General features: G+C 39.5%; 1 protein-coding gene across 1 annotated transcript in view; it reads right to left on the reverse strand.

Annotated features, from left to right (window-relative positions):
* The window catches only part of LOC103591333 (probable phospholipid-transporting ATPase IIB), a gene marked incomplete at its 3' end in the record, with an annotated part of 237759 nt that overhangs the window by 163298 nt on the left and 58642 nt on the right, over window positions 1-15819 (reverse strand). Inside the window, exon 6 of the mRNA XM_008573772.1 lies at window positions 10966-11017. Within this exon, the coding sequence (XP_008571994.1) occupies window positions 10966-11017 (52 nt within the window). The remainder of the gene's footprint in view (window positions 1-10965; window positions 11018-15819) is intronic.

The raw sequence follows: 15819 nt of genomic DNA on the forward strand, positions 1-15819 counted from the left end.
GGGGGGGGGGGGGGGGGGGGGGGGGGGGGGGGGAGGGGGGGGGGGGGGGCACGTTAGCACAAGTGCACTTTCTGGAGGCCTGGCTCATTTAGAAAATATCTCCCAAAACTGTTAGGAGTAGAAACCAACATAATACTCCAAGCTAAGGAAAAAGTAGTTACGGAATCTACCCTATTGATTAGAAACTGTCTGTCATGCAACTAGCCCCTCCAAAAGTGTATATGGGCAGTATACGTGTAACAGAAAGTCACTTCTTTCTCCTCAAAAAAGGGGAGATTGCTAACATTTACTGAGCACCTACTTGCTAAGTGCCAGTCATGGCCTGTCTATGATAGCGGATGTCCTGTGAGACAGGAGGTAACACTGTCCCTATTTTAGGCTTAGAGGAAAACCACCCCAAGCTCTCCTCAGGAAGTGTAGAATCAGATGCGTGACTCAATCCATCTGACTTCAAATCCTTATGCTACACCTAACATGTAACTCAGGTCTCTATCTCAGCACTTAAACCAACAGTGTTGACTTACTGAACAGTTTGAATTTTGACATACGAATATCAAAAATGTTGTCTAGGAGCTTGTCTGTCGTTTCAGTCTTTTGTTTCTTGCTGCCATCACCTGGCTGAACTATTTCGAGTCTGTTCCTCTGTGATGCAGCCTTGACGTCCCTGCTCATATTTTTCCTGGCTTTCCAGAGGTAGTTCCTGGCTCCACATAAATCATTTATTGGCCAAATGTAGTGCTTAAACTTGCTTGGCCAGTCAGACTTCTACCCTTTACCACTGGCTGGGTGTGATCTGGAGCCTCCTCTACAAACTCACGGCGTTCCCGAATTTGCCCACATTCAGTCAGGGGAACGTGGCTTTGCGGCTGACTCTGTGCACTCCTGAGACCACAGCATTGGGCACACAGCACAGTCTTCCAGACTGACGGGGATGCCTGCGATCTCACGTCTAAGCTCAGCTCTGTATGATTTGCCACCGGGTAAGAGTAGCATGCATCACTGAGCCAGATCAAAAGCTGTGGGCCGGCCCCCTGGCTCACTTAGGAGAGTGCAGCGCTGGTAGCGCTGAGGCCACAGGTTCAGATCCTATATAGGGATGGCCAGTGTGCTCACTGGCTGAGCATGGGGCAGACAACACTGTGCTGAGGGTTGTGATTCCCTTACCGGTCAAAAAAAAAAAAAAAAGTTGTGCATAAGCTCCTTGGGTCAGTGAGGCCTTGGCAGAGCTGATGGGCAGTTTGTTTCCTGAGGAATCCTTCAAGTCTGCCCTGAGCCCACTCTAGCTGCCCCTGAGTGCAAGCTGCCCAGCACATGCACACAGCTTCCCAGCCCCAGGATAAGTCTGAGCCCAGGACTCTCTGAGAAGTTTCTTCCCTTTGAACTGCTGGCCACCAAGCTCTCCCATGTTTTCAACCACACTGTGAGGCATGAACTTTGCCAGGCTCTATTCCAAACAAAGTCTGCAGGTGAAGCTGCAGAGATCTCAGTGCCTAGGGTCTGTCTCTCCCTCTGGGGCACTGCACTGGAGTTGGGGACAGGAGAACAGCCCACTTTATCAGGAGTGACACCCTGCTCTTCCAGTGGGCACTGGGCGTGGGGTTGCAGTGGAAGCACTGCCAGTAGTGTCAGGAGTGTCGCTTCTGCCCTACAAGCTATCTGGGGCTGGGACTCACTGGGGTGGGTCACTCAGGGGACCAGGATTCTTGGCCCATCAAGACTGGAACAGAGCTCTTGCCTACGAGCAGGAGCTGGGGAGCAGCCCAGTGTCTAGCCAACCCTGCCAAGAGTAGGGCTTCTGCAACATGGGCCTGGGAAAAATAAGACCTGTGGCTAGTCCCTCCGGGGGTGAGTCCTTACCCTCAGCCTAGGAAGTGCAGAGAGAGAGAGAGAGCCCCTGATTTCTCACCTGCACTGGCTCAGAGTAGAGCCAGGGTAGGGAGAAGTAGGTCCTGGCTCAGTTGCTACAGACCCAATCTATTCTTACTGAGAATGAACATGTCTGAAAAATATTAAAACGATTACTCTCAAAAGATACATAACTGAACACTTAAGATTAATTTTAGGAATCCTCTTTAATGAAAAAAAAGTTCTCCATTGGCTTTCAACCAGAGATGACTTATACTTGGCAACTTCTGGAGACATTGTTAGTTTTCTCAACTGGGGGAGTGTTGGAGGAAGGCTACTGGCATCTGGTGGGTCGAGGACATGGATATTCTCAACACCCAACAGTGCATAAGGCACACCCCCACAACAAACATCAGGCCCAAAATGCCAACAGTGCTGAAGGCAAGAACCCCTCCTCTAGACGCTCACATCTAAAACTGACACATGGAGGGAAAGCCAGGCAGTCTAGGCTGCATGCTGTTGTACAATTCAGTAAGTGATGCTGCAGTCAAGTTACAGTTTTTTTTATCTGCACAATGGGAAAATTAAGGCTTACCTTGGAGTTGTGTTGTAAAATTTAGAGAAAAATCCACTAATGCCTGCCATGAATGGCATACACTGGGAACTCATTAACTGGTGGCTAATTATTTCTCAAATTTGGAGAAATAGTTAAGGTAGATAATGTAACAATATATCTTCACCTAGCGCTATGGGTCAAATGTGTCTCCCAAAAGTTCATGTACTGGAAACTTAATCCCCACTGGAACAGTGTTAAGAGGGTAGGAAATCCAATAATGGGAACTGAAAGGTGGAGTCTTTAAAAGGTGATTGGATCTGAGGACCATGCCCTAGTGAATGGACTGATCCATTCATGGAGTAATAAGTTGATGGTTTAATGGGTGGTCATGAGGATGATTCTGATAACTTTATAAGGAGAACAAGTGAGAAGGTTAGCTCTCTTGCTCGGCCTATCCTAGCGTGTGACACCCTACATAGCTGTAGAGCCACTATTCATGAAAAAGGCCCTCACCAGATGTGCTCCCTGGACGTTGGACTTCCCAGCCTCCAAAACTCTAAGAAACAAATTTTATTTCTTATAAATTACCCAGTTTCAGGTATTCTGTTATAAGTGCCAGAAATGGACTAATGCACAGATAGCTTAGTCCAGTACACCCTTTTTACACACATTCTAAAACTAAAATGGATCCATGCAAATTGACATCCATACTAACCTCACATCCCTCTGAACTCCCTAGAAGAAGCACATTTGTGCACAGTGGTGAGCGTCCTCTTGCTTTCCTACTCTGCATAAACGCCAAACACTCTTCTCTCCTAACAGATGCATTTTCAGCCAATCACAGCTGCCGGCAATTCACAGAGCATAAAATGTATCCTAAATATGTAATCACCTTACCAATTTTATTTTTAATCCTTTTAACTACTCAGTAACATGTGCATTATCATTGCCAAAATGAATCTGGGAGATTCAGAGAGGATAACCTACTTTCCTAAGGCACAATAAGATTGGGAGCTTTGAAAAGATGTTCCAATCATCTGCTTTATCAATTAAAGATATATGAAAGAGACCTTTGTTAGATTACATACACTTTGAAAAATATACCTAATTATGCAAATAAACTGTTACACATTATTTGTCAAAAAAAATTATAAGGAGAATAATATGTACTGGTTTTAACAAAGAAGCAATATAAGGAAATTTGCAGTGAATGTTATTTTAAGGTTAAATCTTTTTCTCAATATTGATTTTTTTCCTCTTAAATATGTGAGTGTACTGTCATATACAATACAAAATAACTTAAAATGGACAAGACTGGACTCCAGCTGACACGCTGGACTCCCAATAACTGATGTGATTTAAAAAGAAAGACAGACAGAGAGAAGAGAGAAAGAGGAAGGGTGAACTGTGGCAAAATCAGAAGTATGGCCAATTTGACTCATCTTACAAGAACTGTATCTAATAATTTTTTAACAGAAAGCACTAGCTACAAGTGATGGCAGATTCAGCTCAGCAAAAATGAATTATTAAATTGTTCTGCTTAGATCCTATTACAGATTTCTTATGAATACTTGATTTTATTTTGTATAATTGACAAGAGCTGACAGGAAAGGACAGGTTTAATGATAATCAAATTAAGATCAACCAGTGCCTGTGTCCCAGGCTGCATCAAGTGGAGAGGGAGCTGTGGATGGGACACAGTGAGACAGAGTGTGAGATGGTCACAGGGCACAGTAAGTCATCCTGTAGTACCAGCAGACTGCCTGCCGTGGCTCACACACCCAGTGGCTCTGAAAGAGATGGGCTGCAGTACATGCCCAACAAAAGAAAAATGGACATTGACTTAGCATTTATAATACCAGATCGTTTACCATTAAACTTAACTTTTAAATCATTTATATGATTTAATGACTCTACATGAAATTTTTAAGCTGGTGGTAAGATGAACAGTACTCTTACAGAGATAATGTGGATGGGTACAGTGTCATTTACTTACCCCTCGTCCCACTAACAAGTGACAGCTGAGGCATTGTAATATGTCCCAAACACTTCAACTATAATGTCATCACTTAGAAGACAAGTGAAAAAGATATTGGCATTTATAAGAGATTGATGAAAATTAGTTCTAAAGCATTAATTTCTCTTAATACCACTAAAAGAACTGTGTGCACTGAGGAGATATTTGATCTGAATTAAGAAACTGATGAAGCAATTGATTAATTGGAACTTAAGCCATCAGTCACCAGATCCATCAACAGCTTCATTTACATTCCAAACAATCAGCTCACAGCCCAACAGAATACTCTGTATTAATGCACAGTCAATACGATGCCACAGGGCAGCTCACCAAGCTGCACTGACATGCTCCAGGCTGCTACTGTCCAAGCTTGAACATGCTGCATACATTTAGGACTTTTAAATTGGCTAAGGTTTAAAAATTTTATTATAATAAACAATGTATTATAAGGTATTTTTGAACTGAGGCTGAAAAGCAATAAAATAAAAAAGTATTAGTAGATAACACAAAAAATTCTGAACATGTGTGATCTTCTGAAAACTAGGTAATAAGAAAACTTGAAATAACTACTTAAAACCACACAAACAGAATTTCCAAAGCTAAGAATCCTTGATTGAAAGCAATATGATACCATAAATTTTATACACCTTGAAAGCTATTTGGTCCACTTCATAAAGAGAAGAAAAAGAGCAGGAAAGAACAATCAGATTTCCTAAATACCTGCATATAATTAGTAATTGTTATTTTAAAAATTTAAATTTTATTAAAAAAAAATAAAGCTGAGGAACATAATGGAACCATAGGTTAAAATAGACTCTGGTGAGGTCCTAAACTCAGATCCATTACATAACTTTCCAGAAATATGAAAACAATCAAAAATTTAGCATTCATGTATACTGTGTACATTTTTCAGGGGAACAAGGTGATAATCTTAAGATTCTCAAAGGGATCCATGACCTTCCAATATTAAGGATCACTACACTACACAGAGTAATTCTCCCTAAAACATACAATGCAAGGCAAAATTAGAGAAAAAGAAAACAGTTCAAAGAACAACACTGATTTGGATAAAGTGTTATTTATCTGAGGTTAACATAAGAGAGAGTATTTCACCTGCCTAATGCTCTAATATTCCATTTATATTTTGCTGTCTTACTGTCCCATGATGATGATGTAACAGAAAGATCATCAAGAAGCTGAAAAAGAATTCCCAAAGCTGCCGTCAGCCACCTAATCTTAACCACAGCATTTGTGTTCTCCACTCAGATGCCTGCTTTGAGAAATGGACATTTTTAGCTATCTTCCAGCTTTAAAGTGCTGGACTTTGTTCATGATTTACCTCCTAACACAAATATATATAATCTTTTCCTTTAAGTTAATTACCCAACATTATTTCTATATTTGGAATAATATTTTAAATTTTACATATATTTCTACCATAATCACTAAAAGAGCAACTAATATAAAAGCATCTCCCAAATCAAATATTTTGTTATTCATTATGCTGAATACATCTGGAAGACAGGACAAACAGATCATAAACGAAGAGGTGAGGGTAGCAGGGACAGTGGTGTAGAAACCTCCGAAAATCCACTTCTCTAATACTGGAATGAAAATACTAGCAAAAATTGTCAAAAGTAACTTCTCCAGAACTCTCGAAAATAACCAAAGACTTGCAACAATTCCAGGAGCATTCACTCAAGAAAAATGTTAACTCTAACTCACAGTGAGCTGTGTTATTTATAATCCCTGGGGCAACCACTAACAAAATAATTTTTAAAATACACAGCAATACATGTGACAGTGGAATTAAAACAGTACATTAGAAAATATTTAAAACAAAAGGTGGCAGTAATGGAGCAAGAGAGACACATACAAAAAAAATCATAAGACAAAGGAAATAAATAGCAAAATGGCAGATATAAATCCTTCCTTATCAGTAATTACATTAAGCAGAAATGGATTAAAACCCCCCCGTGGAAAGGCAGAGACTGATGGAACTTTATTTCATTAAGCACAGCCAGCGTGCTGCCTACCTCCCGGGAGGCCCAGAGGTATAATCAGAATATGAAGATAATTGAAGACGAGGAAGAAGTTACCAGTTCCCCAGGAAGAACATGCTGAGTCCAAACTTAGGTGTGTCTGGGACAGAATGCTGAGAAACACCATTTAAATCTCACACAGAGGAAGAGGAAGAGGAAGTGGGGTGAGGCCATGAAGACATGGGATAGTAGCAAGAGAGCCACATAGGTAGGAGACAGGTTTAATGCCTGCAGGAAGAAGACAGTGCTGCTGAAGAATGTGAAGAAACCAAGACAAATGGCAGGTAACTGGGAGGGGACATCTCCATGAGACGGGCTCCAGAGGGTATGTGGAAAAAGGGTGCTTCCACAACAGGAGGGACCATCTTTCCTTCTGAGGGGAGGACACTGAAGGAGCTGCCAATCTGAGGCCTTTATCTTCTCAATGAAGGTCAAGGCAGGGTCACCGGCTGAGAGTGAATGGGTAGGTGGGAAAGGCAGATTTGAGAAACACTGAGAAGTTCTGAAAAAGCTGTTTTCAAGAAAGGGTCTAGGCAAATAGAAGGACTGCATGTGGCATGGAAGACCCTGTCAATTAAGAGTTCCATTGGAACGCTTGTGTGGACTTTGCAAAGCTCTGCAGCCAGGTGTGGAAGAGAAGGAAGTTGAGAGACTGATTTAGGGCTGGGAAGGCATGACAACGGGGCACAGAGAGGTACACAGGGAGGGTGCCAGTAATTACATAAGTATTTACATGTGACCCTTTACTAAGACCCTTCAAAGGCATATTTTAAATGAGTGCATTTTGCTGTATGTAGATTTTCCTGAATAAAGCTGAATTTAAAAAAAAAAAAAAGCAAAGATTGATAGAATAGATTAAAAACTATGATGCAACTATGTGCTGTCTACAAGAGACACACTTTAGATTCAAAGACAAATAAGCTGAAAGACAAAGGAAAAAGATGCAAACAGTAGCTAAAAGAGAGCTGGAGTAGCTAAGGATGTTTCGTAATGATAAAAGGGTCCATCCATCAAGCAGACATAATACACACCTAACAAGAGAACCTCAAACACACACACACATACACACACACAAAACACTGACAGAATTGAAAGAGAAATGGATATTGCAACAAAAACAATTGCAGACTTCAACACTCTACTTTCAATAATGGATAGCACAACTAGACAGAAGATTTGAACAATGCTACAGACTAACTAGGAGTAACAAATAACTACAGAACATTCCACTCAGCAGCAGAGTACAGATTTTCTCAAGTGCAGGTGGAACATTCTAGAGGATACACCCATATGTTTGGACATAAAACAAATTCAGATAAATTTAAAAGGACAGACATCATACAAAGTATATTCTCCAACTACAATGGAACGAAACTAGAAATCAATAACAAAAAGAAATTTGGAAAATTCATAAATATGTGGAAATTAAACAACATACCAATAAACAATGGATCAAAGGAGAAATCACAAGGGAAATTAGAAAACACTTTCAAGATGTATGAAAACAGAAACACAACATACCATACCTCACTAGACACAGTGAAAACAGTACTTAGATGGAAATTTATAGTCATAAACACCTATATTAAAAAAGAAGAGGCTGGCAGTTAGCTCAGTTAGTTAGAGTTGTGTTGTGGATAACACCAAAGTCCAAGGTTTGATCCTTGTATTGGCCAGCGCCCCTCCACCCTCAAGAAAAAGACCTCAAGTCAATAATCTAAACTTCCACCTTAAGAAACTACAAAAAGAAGAGCTAACTGAAACTGAACAGGAAACGAGTGGAAGGAAGAAAATAATAAACTCAGAAATCAGTAAATGAAATAAAGAACAGAAAAGCAATTGAGAAAAATCATTAAAACCAAAAGTTGGTTCTTTGAAAAGATCAATAAAATTGACAAACCTTTAGCTACAGTGATCAAGAAGAAAAAAGAGTCAAACTGCTAAAACCAGGAACAAAAGAGGGGACATCACTAAAACCAAAAGTTGGTTCTTTGAAAAGATCAATAAAATTGACAAACCTTTAGCTAGAGTGATCAAGAAGAAAAAAGAGTCAAACTGCTAAAACCAGGAACAAAAGAGGGGACATCACTATCATTACAGAAATAAAAAGGATTATAAGGAAATATGAAGAACAACTGTATGACTACAAATTAGATAACCTAGATAAAGTGCACAGATTCCTAGAAAGACACAAACTTCTAAAATTGACTCAAGAAGAAATACACACTCTGACAGCTAGCAAGTAAAGGAATTAAATTAGTAATAAAAAAAAAAACCCTAACAAACTCAAAGTACAGAACAGTCCTAGATGGTTTCATGGGTGAATTCTACCAAACATTTAAAGAATTAATAATAATTCTTCACAAACTCTTCCAAAAAAAATAGAATAAGAAGGAACACTTCCTAGCTCATTCTAAGGCCAGCATTACCCTAACACTAAAACAAAGATATCACAAGAAAAAAACAAAAACAAAGACCTATAGACCAATACATCTTTTACGAACACAGACACAAAAATCCTTAACAAAGCACTAGCAAATCAAATCCAGAAACACATAAAAGTATTATACACCAGGATCAAGTGGAATTTATTGTGGTATACATCTGCGGTTAAGGAGATCAGCCTTTCTGGGGGGCTTGAAGGTCGGACGGAGCTCCTGCAGCATTCAGCAGTGTGTACTACACTGAACATAAAGCTTATCTACTGGACAATTGTTAAAACTCTTAAGTGGTCTTACTATTGGTAGGAACACCAGAAATGCTTGCAAAAGAGCACATTATACTCCAATACTGCCAAATGGTGGTTTCAAAGTATAAGCATAAATATTCTAAAAGCAAGGAATACCACTTGCAAAGAGAATCAGTAGGAAGACTTCCAAAGTAGAGGACAATTAGGATGAGATTCCAGTTAAGGGAACACTAACTATCACAAAGGACAAAACTTGCAACTGCAGTGCTTATCAGTATGAGTTTATTTCTCTCTCACATACAGTCCATTTGGTAACAGAAGGGGAGGAGACGCTGTTCCACATGGTCATTCAGAAAGCTAGACTGATGAAACCTGTGTCACCTTCAACAAGCAGCTTCTAAGGTTACCCTAGAATGTCGACATCTGGCTGGCAGCAAGCCAGAGAAGAGAAGGTAACTGCGGAATGCTAAGTCCAGGGTTGGAAGTAGTGTGCCTGGTTCTCAGCCTTCTCCTCCAGCAGCAGCTCAGTGACACGGCCCCACCTAACCATCAGGAAGGGGGATTCTAGCTGTGTTTCCAAGAGGAAAGGGAAACAGGTTAGAAAAGTAGCTAACAGTCTCTGTCGCAGTTGGGAAAATAGAAACTCACACTGATTAACATGTAATAAAGGAAATGTGTCAAGCCCACAGAGGACACCGATTAGCTAATAATAAAGTAAACGTGCAGCCGAACTGCTCTGTTAATGGCCGTCTCATCTCACAATGCAAATAAACCATCACTACAATTGGTAAGAAGAGAAAACATATTTCTTCTTGTTCATGACTTAAGATGTCCCTTTTAAAAGTATGCTGTTTATAAATGAAAAATTAAATTGACAACTCAAAAATCTAACCTTAGTTTCTAATGTTTTCACACTAGGGAATAAATAACATATGCTGAGTTTCTAATAAAAATAGTAGTATGCTTAGCTTCCAATGAAATGTGGTCCACTTATTCAACACCGTCAGAAATGGAGGGCACAAGGAACTCTGGATATCGCTTGTTACCTCCCCCCTTGTTTCAGAGATGATGAAAACGTGTGCCCATGTGGCAAGATCATCTGACTAGAAATGGGCTAGTGACTTGAAGTTCAGTTTCCTGGTTTCCAACAGTTTTTTACTTGACCACACATCGGCTTCCCTTCCATCACCTTTTCCATCTTCTCACTGCTGAAAGTTCAGGTCACACACACGTTGTTTTTTAGGTGAAGTTCATGCCAGCTCACTGAGGCAAAATGACCTGTTCCCTCTCATGCAGACCTAACATTTCCTTCCACTATCACAGCGCCTGCACAACAGGACTACTACTACTCGTCAGTGCGTGTACTTCCACAGATAAGCAGGCCATGAACTCTTAGAAGGGTGCAACTTGGTCTTGTTCCCTTTTGAGTCCTAAGAAACAGTTAACGGCTAGTACATAGTAAGTGGTAAATAACAGTTTGTGAAATGAAGAATAAAACTGTAAATTAAAGAAAGCAATAAAATTTTGAGCAACACCATCATTTTATTAATTAGATCTCAATATGGATTTGAATGAAAAGACTCATTGGATGCATAGTTTCTGACAGAATTATTTTTTAAGCAAACGTATTATATAATAAAATCATCTTTTTAAATATCAATAATTAAATGTGATTAAGAAATTATTGAATTCATTGGATTATTATTCAAAGGGAAATTTTTATCTGCACAAATTTAACTTTTACCTTTTAAAATGAAAATTAAACTGCCAAAATATTAAATCAACAATGTAAAAAATAAAGATAAAATTAAAATACCTGCTTTTTCTGAAGTCCTAAGAAACACCATGTCTGACGGAATTCTTTGATTCTGCAAAGAGTAATATAAAATACTAATCATCTATATGCAGGCTTATAAATGAGCACAATTCCACTCCAAAGTAGAAATAATAAACACCAACTAATGTTATAATTAAAATTTGCTAAACTAACTTTTATAATTTGTATATCAAAAATTTAATATTTTAATTCACATTTTAGTTGAACCTCTAAGATTTTTTTCGTTAGTGAGCCATGTAAATAGCATTCAGTGATGACTTAAGAAATGTTTCAATATCTGAAAAATGTTAAATACTGCCATGTCTGAGGCATTAATACATACAATGTAGCAGCTATTGACTTATAAAAAAATTTGTCCTCCCTGTTATACTAAATGGCCCCAGAAAGTGAGGACAGTGGTCTTCCAATGCCCAGAACAAGACAGAGCACACCATCAATAAAACTTAATAAATGTGAATGAATGAAGAAATGTATGACTGAGCAAACAAGCAAACAAAAAATGGGACAGAAAAGGAAAAAACTCAGAGGTACCTTATGGCATATAAAAACTTTTACAACTCACTATTCACACATTTAATCATCATTACAATTCCATAAATTGGGAAAGATGTACCAACCTAAAGAAAAAATGTATAACTTGGTATACTTTACGTAATTTCATGAATTATGGATATTTTTGAGACTTAAGGAAAGATTTATCTACACATGGTAAAGAAATGGATTACTTGTCAGTCAACAAGTAATAAAAACAAATTTAAGTTATTTAGGCTAAAAAAAAAGATATGTTGCAGGATAGAGCAATTACTTCCTAATACTAACAAAAAAGGGTGACTACTTAAGGTCTAAAGAACCCTTAGGTCATGGAAAAATTTACAACAGAAATTAGTAAATATTTTTATGTGAACAGTAATAAAAACTCAACATATGAAAATGTGTGGAATGGCCAAAATCAGGAAAATGTTAAGAGGAAAATATACACAATTAAATGCATACGATAGAAGGAAAACCCTATGTCAGATCAGGGGAAGAGGAGTTGTATTCAGGTAAATCAGAATTTATTTCCATATAAGGGGAGTTCCGGTCAAGATGGCAGAATAGACGGTCCCCAGCGTCACTCTCTCCCACAAATCAACCAATTTACAACTATAAAAATGTAACAACAGCCAAGCTGGGGCCACTGGAGCTCAGAGGAAGAGGAGGAGAGACCTATGGAGTTCATGAGGGTGGGAGAAGCCACAATGAGAGAAAGAAAAAACTCCTTGGAGCATTTCAGGCCATGGCTGCTTTAAGGCTGGAACTGCTGAGCGCATGGAACAGGAGCTGGCAGGAGCCAGCAAAAGCCGCAGTTGTGCCCTTCAGATGGAGTTGCTTGGAGGTGGCAGGAGAGAAGAGGGCCTTGGTGGCCCTGAGGACAACAAGACCACTAATAGGGCTCCCGTGGACCCACACAGTAGTGAGGAGCCAGAACAACTGAAAAAAGGAGCCATTCAGAGGCCAGTGAGTCACTTCAAGGGACTGGCATACAGCCCGTCCCATGGGAAGTGTTTACAACACAGATGGTGATGGAGACGGGCACACTGGGTGAACAATGGGACACAGCAAGGTCAGCTGATCCACTCCCCAATCAGCACAGGACCACTCAGAGGAGACTGGTCAGGAATACAGAATTGCATGAGGTGCAGTTTGATGAAAAGACTCAGGCCCAGATAAGAGTTTCTACACAACCCAGGTACACCGGGTCTCTGGAGAACCAGTAGTAACTATAAGGTCAACCACTAAACCCTGAGCTGCACAAAAAGCCTACCCTACAGAAACAGCAGCAAAGCAGCAATTTAGCTCAAGCACACAGCTCAAGTACTGGTTACCACAGGAAGTTCCCCCATTTTAGAATCAAGCAAAGGACAAAAAATTAGTTCTGGCCTAGGTACACTGCCAGCACCTCAGGGCCCTGCCTGGGGCCCAGGGTATAGAGCCAGGGACCGGAACCCCACCCACAACCAGGCACACCACCAACGCCAAGGAGCATGCCAAAAACATCACCTCAATGTGGGTGGCCCACCACAGCCACCACAGTAACCACGGCTGCCACAAAAGTGGCTAGACATCCCAACCACCACACAGATGGTCCACCAGCCACTGGACTGCACTGGCACAAGGAGAGTAACCAGCAAAGACCAAAGGAAAGAAGAGGATGTCTCTCTCCACAAAGCTCATTCCAGAGTGACAGAAGAAGCATCTGCTCTATGATAATATTGGGGGACCTGAACACACCTCTCAGCATTGGACAGATCACCTAGGCAACAAATCAACAGAGTAATCATTACTCTTTCAGAGGGAGAGAAGAAATCTGGGGTTATCAGTGGTGGGAAGTGGGAGGGAGAGGGGGATAGGGAGAGATTGGACAAGGGGCATAAAGAATAAATACAATTTATAACAATATATACTAGTAATATTGATTTGATCAATATATGTCAACATTGAATCCCCAAAATATGTATAATCAACTATTATTCAATAAAAAAAGCGCATACAATAGAAAAGAAAAAAGACTAAAAACAAACCATCAAAGAGCTATACATCCACCTGAAAGCAGAAAAAAATAGCCAGTGAATCACAGAGAAAGTACAAGGATGTAGGCAAATATAAGAACAAAAATTAATGACACAGAAAACAAACACATGTGAGTATATATACCAGTAACAAACAGCAAGAGAGTATAAATATTTTTTCAAATATGCCCATTTTGGTTATAAGAAAAAACATTAGAATAAAACTAATAAAGGCTGGGCAAGACCTCTACACACAAAAAAGCTATGAAACATTACTGAAATAATATCTAAATCAAGAGAACATATCATGTTTAGAAATTAGAATGTACAGTATTGCAAAGATCTCAAATGCCCAGTAACTGATCTGTATATTCAACACAAACACAATCAAAATCTTAGAATGTTTTTTGCGGGAATTGACAAGGTACTCCTCATGTATACAGGGAAAAGCAGAGGCCAAGAGGACAGTACTGATCTGCACATCAGTTTGGAGAGTACTGCCACAAGTGTGAGAACTTATCCTACCATCTAACAAAACCAGAAAATTAAACAAGAATGATTATATCGGTATTAAACCAAGATAGATAATCACACCAATGCAGAACTAGAGAATGCAGAAATAGGCTCACATATGAGAAGGATGGCCCTGCAGGCGATCAGAAAATGACAATGAGAGATGATGGTCTTCTCGACGGTGCTGAGAAACACAACATTCCATTCAAATTACAATTTTAAATGTGAATGTCACAATAATAAAGCCCCTAAAAGGTAATACAGAAGAATTATTTTCTTTCTCTACTGAATTGTCTTGTCACTCATCGAACAATGTAAGAATATTTTCATAAATTTTTGGTAGGGAGGAATTTCTTAGCCAAGACCACAACAACCACAAAACAACAACAACAACAAAAACAAACAAAAAACCCCCACCTAACCATAAATAAAAAGATTAATAAAAAAGGACTTCATTAAAATTATAAATTTCTGTTCAATAAAGCCCACCAGGAAGGAAATGATATTTGTAACACATATAACTAACAATGGACTCTGATCCAGAATACATAAAGGCCCACAAACTGATAAGAATGGGTAACTCAGGGGAAAAAAAAAAATTGGCGATAGATTTCTAACAGACTCTTCACAAAAAAGAAAGACATACAAAATCACATAAAAAGATGGCCAATTTTATTAGACTTCACAGAAAAGCACCTTAAAACCACAACTATTACATACATATCAGAATGCTAAACTAAAAAGGTAGAAAATGCCAATTGCTGACAAACCTGTGGAGATACTGCTGATAATAGTGTAATTTGATACACCACTTCGCAAAATCGGTTGCAGTATCTACTACAGTGGAACATATCCATACCCCAAAACCCAACAATTTTACTCCTAGGTACGTATGCAACAGCAACGTGTACATATCTGCTCCAAAAGCCACGGTCAAATGCAACACAGAGTATCATTCAATAGTAGGCACAACTTACCCAAATACCTATCAACAGAAGAATAGATAAAAAGCATACTATATAATAACAAAATGAATGAATTACAGCTACAAACAGCGTGGATAAATCTCATACACAGTACTGGGCCAAAAAGCACCTACCCAAGCACACTCCTACCCCAGTGCATTTTCTAGGCACCTTTGTCAAAAATCAATTAACCAGGGCCAGCCCGGTGGCGCACTGGAGAGTGCGCCGCTTGGGAGTGCAGCGGCGCTCCCGCTGAGGGTTCGGATCCCATGTGGAGACTGGTTCCCGCTCACTGGCTGAGCGCGGTGCGGGCGCAACACCGAGGGTTGCGATCCCGTTGCCGGTCCCTGGTGCGGGCGCGACACTGAGGGCTGCGATCCCGTTACCGGTCAGTAAAAAAAAGACAAAAAGGAAAAAAAAAATCAATTAACCATTAATTTCAGGCTTTATTTCTGGACTCTCAATTTCCTCATCTTCTTGCTTACTGTAACTTTGTAATAAGTTTTGAAATGCAGAAATGTATCTCTTTACTTTTTCAAAATTGGTTTGACTATTCTGGGTCCCTGCATTTCCATATGGATTTAAGAATCAGCTTGTCAATTTCTGCAACAAAGTCAGCTGGGATTTTGACAGGAATAACACTGACACTGTAGATCAATTTGGTGAGTGCTGACATCTTAACATTAACACCTCTACCCATGACCATAAGATGTCTTTCTATTTACTTAGGTCTTCTTTAATACATTTCAACAATGTCTGGTAGTTTTCAAAGTACAAGTTTTGCACTCCTTTTATTAAATATATCC

Source organism: Galeopterus variegatus, unplaced genomic scaffold (assembly GCF_000696425.1).
Source record: "Galeopterus variegatus unplaced genomic scaffold, G_variegatus-3.0.2 Scaffold962, whole genome shotgun sequence".
NCBI lineage: Eukaryota > Metazoa > Chordata > Mammalia > Dermoptera > Cynocephalidae > Galeopterus > Galeopterus variegatus.